The sequence below is a fragment of the Bombus affinis genome, chromosome 7 (genome assembly GCF_024516045.1).
Source record: "Bombus affinis isolate iyBomAffi1 chromosome 7, iyBomAffi1.2, whole genome shotgun sequence".
Taxonomy (NCBI): domain Eukaryota; kingdom Metazoa; phylum Arthropoda; class Insecta; order Hymenoptera; family Apidae; genus Bombus; species Bombus affinis.
The window spans coordinates 10,303,576-10,319,079 of NC_066350.1; the positions used below are offsets into that span (position 1 = coordinate 10,303,576).

The 15,504-nt window shown below is 36.7% G+C and overlaps 1 protein-coding gene across 1 annotated transcript; it reads right to left on the reverse strand.

Moving 5' to 3' along the window:
* Positions 1–744: 744 nt before the first annotated feature.
* On the reverse strand, positions 745–9,130 carry LOC126918866 (limbic system-associated membrane protein-like). Its single transcript, XM_050727309.1, has 10 exons — positions 8,953–9,130; positions 7,004–7,105; positions 5,574–5,792; positions 4,212–4,333; positions 3,958–4,099; positions 2,703–2,800; positions 1,719–2,021; positions 1,406–1,598; positions 1,262–1,315; positions 745–1,168 (listed from the first exon to the last, which is right to left on the reverse strand). Exons 1-10 carry the CDS (start codon positions 8,990–8,992, stop codon positions 1,026–1,028), a joined length of 1,416 nt encoding a protein of 471 aa, XP_050583266.1. The 5' UTR covers positions 8,993–9,130; the 3' UTR covers positions 745–1,025.
* Positions 9,131–15,504: the final 6,374 nt, after the last annotated feature.

The window sequence follows — 15,504 nt, forward strand, 5'->3', positions numbered from 1 at the left end:
CTATTAGTTCAGGGTCAATTTACCAGCATAACTCTTCTATGCTTTTACCTATTACAAGGTGACTTTTTTCTAAGGTCGAAAGATGACGATTTTTATCGATGTTATGAAAAGTGATATTTCCTTTATAATAAAATCAAATTTAATAATTTTAAAATCTTTATTGTAAATTGACGCCATCAACGATTTATTACAATAATTATTTTTATAATTTTTATATTTCTTATCAAGTAAAATTAAATTTACACTCCTATGGTACTATTTTATATTAAATGCCAGTTGCTGATAAGAATAATTCTATTATAATAGCCAAACATAAAGTTGAACAAAATTTATATAATATTTCAATTTGTATGAATTACAGATATTTAGCAATTCCTTTACAAGAGTTTTAGTTTTTATGGTCCATCATAATATCTTATAGCAAACCGTAGAGGGCGTAAGAAACACTCAGATTTTGTTTCGAGACCAGTATTTTAGAACGTGAGACATGAAATCTCATATAATAGCGGGTCTATCCTGTATTTAGTAAATGTTGTCATATGATTCCTGTATTTAGTCGATGCCATTATTACAGGCCAAGTACGGACATAGACCAATGTTTCGTCTGCGTCCTTAGTCAATATCCCATATAATGTCATGTCTATTTCGTATATTGTATATATTTACAATTACGTAGTCATGATATGAAAAGGATTGATTAAAAGACTGTTTGATCAATATTTTTCGAAAGTGAATCACAACAAATTATATTTTTCATGATTTATTTTACATATAGTTTTATAATCTATTTAAAAGGTTTCTCTTCTTCACAAATAAACATTCCCTGTAGTCAAAACATATGTATATGTATGATTATCATTAAAGGTGTAAGCTAAAATCTATTTACAATCTTAAAGTTCAAACAGCTTAATGTTCGTGAAATTTTATCCTAATATAGGACAGAACTAATCTTTCTTTCTTCTGTTTCTACTTAATTAATCAATAAAATCTAAATTAATGCGACGTTAGTACTTTATACAAATATCTTACAACTTACAAAAGTTAATGTTGAAAACATATAATATAAATATCATTATTATAATTGTCATTGCTTTTGCTTGTGTAACAGAGGATTCGCCGTTATCAGTATCCAGAGGGGGATGTTGGGACATCGATGCAAGTTGTACAGCTATGAAAAGAAATGATTTTTTACGTACGATATTTTATTATAATATCTTCAATTATAATTATTCTAAATAACTAACATGAAATATAAAGTTACCTGGTGCGATTTTATCCTCTTGTATCGCGTTCGTTATGTAATTATCTTTGTCCACTGAAAAAAGAAATTATACAGATTAATGAAATCACGTAAATGAAATGAAATCATTTTTATGTCAAGAAAGAAATTATCTGTAGTACTTACGGGCACCTTCCGTTGCGAATCGTATTATTTCCGATGACTTACTCCAGCCATAACGATTTTTCGATAAAACAAGCGCCTCATAATGCGTTGCTTCTTGCAACCCCGTCAATTTGAACGAGTATGTGTGTATGAAACTGTTTCCATCGTTGCCGCTGGGTATGTACAATTTACACCATTGACCAGGAACGCCGTTCTAAAGATTGGAAAATTCACGACGGTACAAATAATACAATGATATGATAGAATACAAGCTTAGATAAAATATACCTATATTAATTATAAATCAACCAGTATTGAAAGCATTGAATCTTACCACGTATTTACGAAATCTGAATTCGTACTGAACTATAGGGCTGTAACTGTGAACCTCCCAGACGAAATTGTACGAGGTCTTAGAGAGGCTGTGCGAAGTCTTTTTAAAGACGGGCGGATTCGCGACACCCGATAATTCGACCGCTGCCTCGGTGATTCCCAAGGAATTAGAAGCTCTGCAGAGGTAGAAACCATAATCCGTCGTCCTGACGTTTCTTATCACTAAACTGTGATCGCTGCCTGCGTTGTGCTTCACTATCCTCGATGAATATTTCACGCTTCTATTGTTGAAATACCACTCCACCTGTAGATCGGATTTATAGATCCGATGACGTGAAAAGAAAAAACAGTTATATCTTTTTGTTAAATCATCAATGTCATTAAACTTTTTCCATCGGTTCAAGTAGATCTATCTAGAGTATGATGATGTAACTGAGAAAATCGTTCGCCAGAATGCACCGCGGCAATCTTTTCGGTTCGAGACAAGTGTGGGAGAAATGCCGCGTCAGCAAAGAATTTAACCGTAGTAGCTATTTTTTTTTTTTCTTTGCAAGAAGAAGTATCGCGAGTCACGTTTCCCGTCAATCGATTCGTCACGCGTTATTAACTTCAAGGGATAGGTTCAAAGAAATTGCTCTACAGGCAGAGCCAGTCGAAGGTTTATGTATTTGTCGTGCGAATTATATATTTCTAATCATTGCTTCTCGCGCTAGATTTCTTTCTCCATATCGAGAAAAGACTCGTTAAGCGATGACATCGAGATGAAAGTTAAACGAAGAATACAGATTCTTTTTTCTTTATCAACAATGGCATTTAGTCAAAACAAATCCAAGCGCGGAACTGGAAAGTAATTAAATGTCCGATAACGAAGATATTCCCAGCCAAGGTGAAAACGGGCTTGACTCCGAGCTACACCCATTGTTGCACGAGCTGTTAATTACTAGCGTTGTAATTATATCGTTTGCAGTCTCGCAAAACTGCTCACCGTTGCCTCCGGCCAAGCAGTCACCCCGCAATGTAGCTGCACTCTTATCCCAGCAGGTGCGTGCATCCATGTTTTCGTCATCTCGATCCTGGGTTTGTCTGCGTTGTTTCCGGTCGTAACATCAGATGCATTAAAACAAATAAAAAAATTTTGTTATACTTTCTAACCAACGAACGCCATAGATGGAAAATATAAGTCACATTTCCTCCCTTTTAGTCAATTAAAATTAAATAAATTTATTCGATACATACTCAACCAATATTATATTAAAACCATCTTTATATTTGGTTTTAGAATTAAATATGTGTTTTCGTTACTCTTTTGAAAACATTCAAAGCATGTGAATATCATTAGTTATGCAGACTAATATTAATTAAGTCAGTTTAACATAACGATCGATCTAATACAATTCGTTTCTTATAAAACATTTCTTTTCAAAAGACATATATTTCCCAATTTATCGGGCTATGCTCTTTTCAATTATCTCAATTATTTTGGAATAGTTCTTTCCAGCTCAGTTTTAATCTCTTCATTCAGCGACATAAAAGTCGAAAAATCAACAAAAACGGGCGTATTGCATTTTCTCTGATATTCGGACGATATCGAACATTGTACGAAAAAGACATAGTTCGAAGATAGTTTAAATATTTCATAAGAAGTTCATTGAACATCTCTATCTAATAATAATTTTTGCCAGCAAATTCTCGGAGTAGGAAATGTACGTATACAAAACACTGACTTTTCTGAAACAGTTCACTGGCATCGGTGCTTACATCAGCGACCCTTTTAGTTATCGTCGCTTCTAGTTATCAAATCATTTAACGCGATGAATTGATGATTATAGGTTGAACGTTTATCAAAGTAACCTGTACGTTTTATTGGATGCAAAATATGCACGAAACGACGCACTGTGATTTTCGATTACAATTATGATTGTCACGTAGGACGATTACTGCGCATAAACGATTTAACGCATACATGCATCGCGGGATTACAATTAGATCGTACCAGCGTTTGATTGGAATACTAAAGAGAGGAATGCAATTTCCTAATATAATTACAGCCGTTTAACAACGTATGCAGAATGGTGTACGCCGTTACTTCTGTCCATATAGGCGTACATAAAGTCAATTAACTGGAACGTAGGCGGACCACGAATTTGAGTTACATCCGTGCAATCATAATCGAATGCTATTTATAAACTGTTGTGACGTGGTCGAAGAAAATTACGCGAATTTGATAAAGCGGTACCTACATCTAATGTATAGATCTATAGTGGCTATGGCAGGTTCACCAACGTCGTTATTTGCCACGCAAGTGTACCGTCCAGCGTCGCTGGGGCTTTCAGCGTGGAATCGCAGACGTGATCTATCATATAAAAATGGTATTTCCCCCTCCTGTCAATAGATAAATATTTTCATTATTTTTTATGTTTACTATTCGTGGCAATTGTGTCTATCGAAAGGTACCTCGTTTTCTATTCTTGTGATTCGAAAAGATATTGTTTACCTTGTTCCTCCAAGATATGATTGGAACTGGAACACCCTTTGCCACACAGGCCATGTCCACTTCCTCTCCTAAATTCACTTCCAGCTTACCAGATTCTGGTATCGGATGGACGCTGGGTGGATCTGCAAGTAACGATGTAGTCCGATCAACGTTCGAAGACGCGCATCATTATCTGTATTTTATATTCTAGACTCGAGCTTCGTTCTCTATGTTTTGGTGCTTTGACATTTACTCTCACTCCTTGTTTTATAATTTCATTCGTAACTACGTATGTGCTTAAATGAGCGTTAGCTATTCGCTACTACGATACTCGTGTCATATGACGTAATATATAACTTATGCACTATTTTAGATATACTGTAGATAATTTATATATATATATATGTATAATTTTACAAGAATTGAAACTCAAAACGCACAATTTAATGTAAGCTCGGTTAGGAATAAAACATTTATTGGATAAAAGTCTCTATTGGATTAAGACCATAATTCTCGCCACGAGTTTAGCACGATGTATAAACTAAAGGGTTAGAAACTGTGGTCTTACAAATTGTTTCATAAAAATGACTTTTATTTCACCATTTGTAGCAACATCGACCGTTGAATGCTTCCGATCGAAAACTATTAAAGGAATTGAAATATTCAGGAAAACCATCTTCAAAATATATGTATATTTCCTTGGAATTAGTCTCCGTAGTATTCCAATACCATTGGCATTCCTAACAGGACATCCAATAATATTAATTATACCCAAGTGAGTTCTAGCGATCGAAACATGTTCGAATGTATATGTAAACGTGTGTATCATTGGACGACAAGGTACGGGCGTTTCCGATCTCATGGGATATAAAAAAAAGAAAGAAAATCGGAAAATTCGATTCGCGGAGCAGTCGAATTGGAAGGGTTCTTTCTATTTTTATATGTTGGATTCCGCGAAATGGAACCGAAATCCTTTTGGCTGGGAAAACTCCGTGGAGGATTCCGAGGCTGAGGAAACTTTCCCGAATTTGTTTGCAGAACGACGTAGAGCTCGAATGTACTTTCGGGTCATCCATAATTTCACGCCAACGACGATGCGCGACAGAATCGATATCTGTGTTTAACTTATCTACGAAAAGCACATGGTTTTCTTTGAACCTTCTCAACTCTTAAGTTATCGATTTCGATTAATTGGCATCGTACGTCTTATTGATTCTATCGAACGAATTAGCGATAGAGGAGAAGGAACGTTGTTAAACGATTTTCAACATCGAGATCGAACGATCTTTTATAGAGAATTTGGAACAATTCTTTGAAGCGAATTGTGGCGTATCACCGATAGATTGTGTCTGTGAAGTAGAAATCTTTGCTGGATTTACTCACACATTACTTCAATCTCGTGTACTTGCGTGGCATGTCCCCAGGGAGCTGGTCGAGACGCTTGGCATACATATTCTCCGGTATCGTTCCGTTTCACGTGAGAAACCTCCAAGCTTCTGTTTGAGTACATTTTAACTCTTTCAGGTGGTTCGTGTCGTGGTTCACCGCTGTCAGCCAGAAGGATGCCATCCCTCCACCACCTCACTCTCGTCTGTACGTTATCTAGGCATATGAGTTTGTTGTATGCACGAAAACGGTTCAATCTATCTTAAATTCAATATGAAAAACTTTCTGTTAACTTTCTGGATAAATTTATTACTATATGCGTTCGCGTATAATAAAGTTATAAAGTTACTTGGCAACTCGGTTTGCACGATATTCAATCGTCTAGAAATAGGGACAACGTATGCTGACACGACTCTATGCAGTTTGGTGAACTCTCAACCGATAAGTAACCAAACGGGCAAACCAAATACCTTTTCTCTGACCCAATTTATCATAAATCCTAGCTCGATAGAATATCGAGGGCATAGTTCGGCAACGGTGGTCCCGTGGTTATGCTAGAAACCGGAGGAGCGAGGCGTATAATCCGAAACAAGTCCTTAATCCGTGGTGATCTTACGATCGTTTTAACGTTCGTGGCCTTCTGTCTAACTCGCGGCAGGGTAAAGTGAATGTCTGACAGGCAATCCCGTTAAGCGAAACCATCGATGACAGGTCGATCGATTGTACAGTAAATTGTTTGCGTTCTATACCCGTACACGAGTGTCGCGAGTGGACGCGTTCCTGCTTAGGGAAATTAACATCGATCGTTGTCCGAAATTGCGGCACCGTCTCTTTACCCTCGATTCTCGATCGAGTTAATAGTAAATGTACCATATAGTACCATATTGGTTAAAACGAAGGTCTAAACACGCGATCTATTTCCTGTTAAAAGTATCATCCGAGCGTTCGCTATTATTAAAAGAGCTATGTTGATAATTATATTTGCCATTAAATAAATGGGAATAAATATTATAACATGTAGATACTTTTCATATGTCTCGCTATTGAATTTGATCAAATTATTGGTTGATAAGAGATTCATTTATTTACGTTGATTATTTTATTTTATCACGAAGGAAGGGTTCTTGTTTTCCCTCCTCTGCATACGAAAAGAGAACAGTCGTGATTTAACGAATCTAAAGTTACACCGTTGTTATGGTTTACGAGATGCAACAGGTGATATTTGTTTGTAACTGTCGCACCGGGAGAGTTAAGTTCTTCATAATCTTTTTGTGCACGCCTCGACCGTTTTTAATTCGCTCGATTTTTCCAGCTTGTTAATACACGAAACAATCGATCGCACTTGTGATCGTCTTCGCGCGGCAAATATTCTTCTGTGACTTTAATGAAAGACACTTAAGGGTGGAAAATTTATCGAAGCGACTTACCAAGATCTTCGACGTAACAGGGAAGCAGGACCGTGTCATTTTCAAAGGTCTTCACCGTTGTAGGATAACTTTTGAAGCCATTGTTTGCTGCTGCCCGACTACCTGTAATAATAAATTTAACAAATTTGTACTTAACGATTGGAGGATTTGCAACAATAAGAAGACACCAGCAATACTTAAATTGTATTCATCGGAAGGGCAAAGAAAGACATAGATTTTGCATCCAAAAGTGTAAAAGTTCATTACTATGAACATTAGTTGTCTATGAATTTATAGCACATTTCAAGAAGTCATTTTATTTTGATCGATATTGAGTAGGTTTTTGTTGGTTTACTTAAATTATTGGAAAGCGAAGCTTCTGTCGATCGATCGAAAATCGCAGCAACTATAGTATATTGAAACAAATATCTTTACGATTAACTTCAGTTGCAATTTTCGCTTTTTATTAACCCTTAAAAACTTTGTTAAGCCCTAACTGCAGGGTGACGTTATAAAATTCGCCTCGTAGGTTCTATAAAGGCAGTGGCGCAACCGTGTTTTCGCGCGGCACGTTGGAAAGTTAAATGCAGATTTCCTATGCATTATGTATGCGCAATTTTCGCGCTGCGTGCAACGGCACGCCGTCGGGCTATCAGGTAACCGAACGTGAGTACAATTCACTTTCTTGTTCAAACGGGCTGGATTTCCGGCAAACGTGGCAGATTATTTATTTTTTTAATTAAAATCGCACCCTGTCCTCATAAAAAAAGGACAGAAGATTGGTAAAGAGCGAAAACGGGAGGGCAGAAACAGTATGGAAATGAAATAAACAGAACGGAAACAATTTCGCGAAAATTACAGCAGTTATTGTAAACTCATTTCCGTAGCTATCACATGGCCGCGTTCGCGAATAACAAATAATCCCATTGCCTCGAAGTGAACCGAAAATAAACGCGGAAACAATCAGTTCGACGGTGAATTAATTTTAATAAATTTAATCGGGGAACCAGCAAGGAGATTGAGCAAGTTGCCCGAAAATTGAACAAAGCTTTAAATTTTGAATTATATTCAATTTACGGGATGAAAATTTTAGCCCGTCACGAATGCATTGTACGAAACAAAAATTACGAATTCCACGCACCTCATGAAACTGTCTGTCATTTTGATCTATTTTCCCGAGGATAACGACAGGGTGTTCAAAAATTATTCGTTATGGCTTTGAGAAATTATTCAACCCCTTCGGATCGGTGGAGATCTGTTTAAAAAGGCGACCGAAGAATTGTACTTGAGCATGGTTTTCAAGGTCGAATTCTTTTTTCTATCGCGACGCGTAGTATTTATCACGAGGAACTAAAGTCTCAGATGAATATTGCGCGATTTGAAAAAAAAATTTCAAGTTGAAAATCATGTTCAAGATTAATTCTGCGATCACTTTTTTTTAACACATCTTTATCGATCCGAAGATGTAGAATCACAATAATAAATCAAAATAAGTTTTGAGCACCGTGTATATGTGAATACGTACGATTGTGCTCGATGTGCCCACTGATAGAAAAATCTATGTACTGTCGGAGTTACGCGTGTCAAAGTTTTTTCACAGCCAGTTGCTTGATCTCTATTATTGTTGATTTCAATTAAAACAACGTCAGTGGCAGCGAAAGATGGAAATTTAATCTTTTTCAGGCGCGTTTTCACGTTTCGACGATAGTTTCTTCGATTTGTGCGCGAACGATCGTCAAAGAACAAACAGAAGAAAAATACTGTAGTTTGAGAATTACGCTTAAACGTAAACAGTTTTCAAATAGCCGATTACGTAATAAAACCAATGAAAGAAATTATTCAGTTATTTCGAACCAAATTTACGTACCAGTTTTTACAAACAACATGGACGCGTGTATATAGATTTATAGAAAAGTGGAAGCGCAACTCGGAATGAAAAATACGCGTGTTTTGTGAAATTTACTGCTCACCTATGATAAAAATGCAAAACATCCAGCCAAAGACCACCATGTTATAAAAACATGCATATACGTTCCACCACCCTCGAACCGCGAGATATACGGAGAACAGGAAACGGTTCAGAATGATGTCCGTGGTATATGCGCGAACTCTTCGACTTTTCACGAGACACTGATCTTGTACTAAGATGGTGATCGTGTTCCTACGATCTTAACGCACACACACGCACGCTCACGCACACTTGTCGTCCAACGTAATTATGACCAGTGGGCCATTCTGCGATTCAGGGATGCTCATATCGTCACCCATAAAATAATTTGTCTTCTCCGTTTGACCGTTTAGAAGCGTTTTAAGCAACGATGTCGGACGAAACGTTTGGAAGGAATCGTCGAAATATTAAAATCATCATTTTAAAATTATATTTTATCGTTTTATAGAAATTGGCATAATGATACTTTTCTTCCCAAATGGTTAACGAGTGCCTTATATTAAAGATTATTTTATATCTTCAAAGCATCGATTTTTTTTTTTATAAGGAAATGAAATCGGTTGGTAATGCGCGTAAAGCTGGAACAGGGGATTTTATTCTGACTGAGAACCGTCACACCCTATTGCAACGCTGCCACTATGTGCACACATGCATAGGGTGTCCATTTACCAACACCAAAGGCATTCTTCTATAATTTGTTCAATTTACGCACCGACACGTACCATACATAGAGTCATTCATCGAGTTATCCATTAAATCGTTAATCTAATATGTGAATCGACGGCCCGTTTTAAAAGGAAACGACAAACCGTGTACTCTGTCATGATCGTAAACAAATGAAGATGTCATCGTCACTGTTACGCCTTAATCCCAGAGACAATGAAATAGTCTTAAACAGGGACGAAATTAACCCTCCAGTTGAGGGTAAAAGGGATGATTTATCTTTTGTGAGTATTTACAGAATAGATGAGCTCTCTGCTTTCAACGTAATAACATTTTTTCTCTTTATTTTCTTTTCTTCTTTCTTTCTTTTCTATTTTTTTCTTTTTCTTTTTTCGTTGGTTGTCAAAAAGTTGTTCACAAGTGCACTTTCAACTGCGTAAGTTGGGAACGTGACCGACGTAATCCAATAAATCGGCGAGGCTGATTTTACTTTCCCCTGATGGAAGGAGTAATAAAAAGAAGTTGAAGAGAACAACGAAAAAAAAAAAGGAAGAAGGAAATCGACCATTTCGAGGCACTTTGAAGCGGAATCATAAAGAATTAACAACGAAACTTTTGCATAGAGATTATGTTTAATTGCATTTTAATTTTCCTCTATTCTTGCTTTGACGAGTTATTGCCTCACCGGGACCTGCATAGAACGTTCTTAATTATTAAACGCTGTTCCCTATCATAAAACGAGCACGTAACATTTACGCACCGGGACAAAATAGAACGAACATAAGAAAATTGTCATATCTTTATTATTCTATTAACTATTATATCTTCCTTGATCTTGAGATACATCTTTAATTCATTGTTCGCTCGAAATATATCTGACAACGAAATTCACTGAAACGATATTTGTTTCTATAATTGATTATGAGTGACGGTTTCTCCCGCATCTGACAGCAATCCTGTAGATCTTCCGTTTCTATCCAAATAACAGGTCGGTACATAATTTCCACGAAAATCGTATTAAACGCTTCGTTGTTCTCATATCGTCCATTAAAATTGGATGTTCCAAAGTTTATCCGTATCTTTTGTACCATTTACTCGTATTCATTGAAGTCTGGCAGTTTCTGTGGTATTTTTCTACCATTGAAATGATAATAAAGAATATAAGGACAAAAGGCAGGGGATTGTATGTACCTATCGAAGATATAAAAGTGGTTGGTTTAATGGGCATCGTCGACGCAGATAATGCCACTGCATCGCATTGTTCACGCATTATAGACCGGGTAACAAGCTAACCAACGCTCAGTATGATGCGTTGATAATATTATGTTAGGCAAAATGAATTTCATTCAGGCATCGACGTTATCGGTAAACGGGGCAATCCGTTCACGATGACCAGTCGACTTCTACAAATAACGCAAAATTAACGGAAGATTTTGATAAACGTCACTCAATGCGTTCGGAACGTTTTGAACAGATCCGTGCAAACACGTCGCGCTCCAGTGACAGATTTAAATTGGCCATACGTTTTAACTGTACAACGCGAGATTAATTCCGAATAATGGTTTAATAGCATAGAGTTTGTCGTTCGCTAACGTTGGCGAAAAGTCTCTGATCCTTTTTTCGCATTCTGACGGACATACATTGATATTGAAAACACGTATTATCAAAAAAAAAAAAAAAAAAAAGAAAAGCAATGAACAAGTAAATAGCATGATAAATCGGTATAGTACACGGAGAGGGATAACAGATTTTCAACGGTAACCTACATTTTATTAAAGCGTCGTTAGACATCGATCTTAATTTACAATTCAAAACTCGTGAGCGATATTTTATGCACAGACATGAAAGTTCTTTAGGTAAGTTTTTACGCTCATTTTCTCTGATGCTTTATGTGCCTTAACCTTTTCATGTAAATACAATAAAATTTGATATGACCATCTTCCTACCATATATTGTTATTCGGAACTATTATCGCATCTGGGTAATTTAAAAAATCCCATTTAGGATATTTCAATTTAAATCTTCTACAGAGGTCGGAACTTTTTAGGATCTTAGTGAATTTTCACGTCTTTTTCTTGGAAGTTAGGATATAAAGTAACTTTGGAATATAGTCAGATATTTTTATAAATATATCGCGTATGTTATACGAAACATTTTGATACTTCATTATCGCTATAACGGACTCGACTATCATGGTTATATTGATAAAGTTTGAAATAAATCTGAAAATGTACATAAATAATTGATTATCCACTATATTAACAAGTCTGGATATTCAGTGAGACATTTATATTACTTTATTCATATTATTATATATGTTATACAAACCAATCTAATCCTTGTCTTTTGTGTATAATTTATATAGGTAGTAAGTGAACCATTTACCCAACTGACGCTTCTACTGTAACATATATACTTTCACGAGCCACTATAAATTGTACCTCTATAAACAAGGAATATTCCGGGTAAGACATTGTTTCAAAGATACTTGTCGTGAAACATCCCGAGGCGTTCCTCGCTGATAAATATTCATGGTCTCAATGAAATTCGTTGCCACAAAACGTAGCTGAACAAATACCGTCAGACGACGCGACGTCGCCGCCTTTCCTTTTCTTCGACGTACCATCCAGTTGCCACTGACAAATTGCGCAAATCGCCTACAGCGACACGCGTTCTCGCTTTTTTCTCGCCCCGAAAACGAACGCGTTTCTCCTCCGCACGCGATTCACTGACACGCTGTCGATCATTTTTTCAATTGTCCACTATCCATAACGTGACCCGTAATCGCGCGTTTTTGTCGTTTTTGATGGCATCGGCGGATTTATCGTCGAATAGATGGACGAGAATGTTAAAAAGTTTCTCCCGCATCTTCGTTTAACGATGCTTTTTTAACCTCGAATTTGAATAGGTCTCTTCGTGCTTTAATAGACCTTTAACAGAATTACGTGTGTCGTGCACTTTAACCGTTTTATTGTGCCGCGCTTATCATTGTAATAATCGAAATAACTCGTCCAGTCGGAGTTAGTTTCCACGTATCTCGTCTAAGTATTAAAAACTGGTCGAAGTACTTTCACATAATAAGTGGCTCGCGCAATCTGACCTCATGAATAATGCACGCGGCGTACACGAAAATCGGTTTGTAGTTCGCTCGATAATTCGTCGTTTCATGGTTTTTTAAATCAATCCTCGAACGCTCCACACGTTGTTCGCTTCTTCCGTCCAAATTTTCGAGACGTTTATCCGTTTAATTTCTTTTGTGCACCCGTATGAAATATTCGCTCGACTAGGGTTCTTTGATTACTTATGCACGTTTAAATAATCCTGCGTATATTCGATATTTCCGGCGGAAGGGTCGTAAGGAAATATCTTGGACCCTGTAGACTGTATGCAGTTGTTTTCGATTCAATGTTTGGCCTCGTTGGAGGAAGAGAGATACGAGAAGGTGAAACGTAGGGCGAGAATAATCCTCCCCTCTTGGCTCGGGATGATTGCACGCGTGTTCGTACGAATCCATGTGAATATGCTTAATCCAACGTGAAGAAGACACTTTAGAGCGGTTCTCAATTATCTGATACGTTCACTAAAGTGACATAGAAGGCCTGTTAAGTTGATTGAGAAATTCGCTGAGAGGTCAATGAATTCGAAGTTGTGTATTTTTAACGAGACGTTGAGGGATTGTTGATAAATACAAGAGATAAAGATTTATTCTAACGATTATTATTTAAGAACAGCGATAAATATTTTTTGTAAACAAAGCATATTTTTGTCAACACAAGAAAAAGAATTTATGCAGAAATTTGTTTCGTCTATCGAATACTATAACGAGTACTCCACTTTAGATATTTTATCGTATAGTCTTGTGTAATATTCTGTACATTTTCGCATTTTTTGAAATTTCCCATAAACGTCTAAAAATATACAATCTAACGATAATTTAAATAACGTCTAAATTTGCATTTCGTACGATTTAAAAATATCGGCTAAAGCTTCGGTTGTTGTAGTGGTCTTGGAAAATACTTCATTCGTATACTGCTCTCTGACCCTGGTGCGTTTCGTTTCGCGGTTGACAGTTGCACAGAAAGTTGTATGTTGTCATCGAGTATACGTGCGAGACCAGACAGTGACTAAAAACTCATGGTTTAATTAACGCTAATTTACCGAAGCGGTAACCCCAAGCGAGCCATCGTCGGCTGAAACGTGTTTACAGAGGGCTCAAAGGAATATCTGCTAGTTAGGGTCGGAAATGGGATTAATTGCGCAGGTCATGTTGGTACACCGGAAATTTTTTACGCGCCGATTCCTCAACAAGCATTTTCGAATGTTACAAATATCAAATAAAACAAAAATACGTCGACGAGTATGAAAAACTCTCACTAAGTGAAAAATATTTAAAACGCGAACGAAACGCGTTTAATTTTGATCGATCGGATAGCCTATAACTAGATTTTCCATTAAGCCCGACGTGAATTGGAAATACATGAAATAAATGATACCTGTATAGTTATCATATTTTTGACAGGCTTTTTTCAATTTGTATCTCGACGAGCATCGTTATATTTGCGTGATATGATATCGTACCTACTGCAAACAATATTAATTTAAATTGAGAGGAAAAGTGGAGGATGTTCGAGCTGGTCGAAGAGACCAACGCTGTTTCCTAGCAGGTCACATGAAATATTTGAGGAAAACGAACCAATTAATTTCCTGCCGTGAATTAACGCAATCCTGTGTAGCTAGATTTTATCGGCGTTCCACGCTAAATGGTCGACTTGGTACGTGTGGCAACACGAACGATATTTCGAGTCGTACTACGTGTGCGCGATGCATCGTTTGTTTCGTCGACCGCAATTCCGAAAGCACACGCAAACGCGTAAATAAAACTGCGTACCGAATGAATAACCTCGACATATTTCCAGAAATGTTGCACACCCATGAATAATGCAATCTTCCTAACTTTAATTGACGGTGATTTAAAACGAACCTACAGGCTCTCGACTGATAGTCTTATCCATTAAAATCTTCTTTCCTAACGTAAAGTCATCGCTGTATAATATACTTATAAGGTATTTAAAGGTGCAATAATGCACATAATGCATAAATAAATATAGAAAGGATTCGAAGTATAATACCCTCTGTAATATCAAGCGAGTATAACATTTTTCTAACTATGCACCATCTTTCCAATTATATCCATAAACATATAAATTTGCATGATATCCACAGTCTAGTTATCGCATTATGGATGTAATAAAATTTCTAGCATTCTTCGGCTTAATAAAATTATTCAACTCGAGTATTTTCCATTTTTTAAGTATGCATTTCTTCCTTTATACGGCGCAAATGTTCGTTATCTATTGGTACAGATTTTAAGCAAAGCATACCGATCGATTTATTTGGCTCAAGGTGAAAAATGCAATGGTGAATCAAGATAAGAAGAACGAAGGAAGGTTGGCACACTTTTCAGGGTGAAACTTCGAAACACGAAGAAAATACAGGAAAATCAGCGAGCAAAGGGGTCAGTACAAAGAAATTGCTGTCTTACGTCACGATACACAGTTGCAAACGATTTGAAGATCAACGTAGGTATATTAGTTAGTATATTATAGACGCTTATACCGACGAAACAATTGTTAAGCGCTTGGGCAAAGCGAACTTTTGTCGAATGGGCAGTGGGAATTTAACGAACGTGATTTCGAAGATGCGACGCACTGTCAATGAAATATTAATTAACTCGTTAGCTGTTTGTCTTCGTAGTTGTCGCGTTGATGTTATCGGAGAATTAATTCTGCTTGAAAATATCAAAAAGCATTGAATCATCCTTGGAGCGCGATAAAATACTTTAGTCGACGAAAACAAATACATGGGAAGCAGTTCGTTAAATTATGACTCGTTTATAATTAAATTATTTAAA

Bases quoted from the DNA above. Each gene is read 5' to 3' on its own strand.
- LOC126918866 (XM_050727309.1), bottom strand. From the start codon at position 8,992: ATGGTGGTCTTTGGCTGGATGTTTTGCATTTTTATCATAG. The intron at 7,106-8,952 runs GTGAGCAGTAAA...TTATTATTACAG, and splicing joins GTTTTGCATTTTTATCATAG to GTAGTCGGGCAGCAGCAAAC. The intron at 1,316-1,405 runs GTAAGTACTACA...TTCTTTTTTCAG, and splicing joins ATTCGCAACGGAAGGTGCCC to TGGACAAAGATAATTACATA.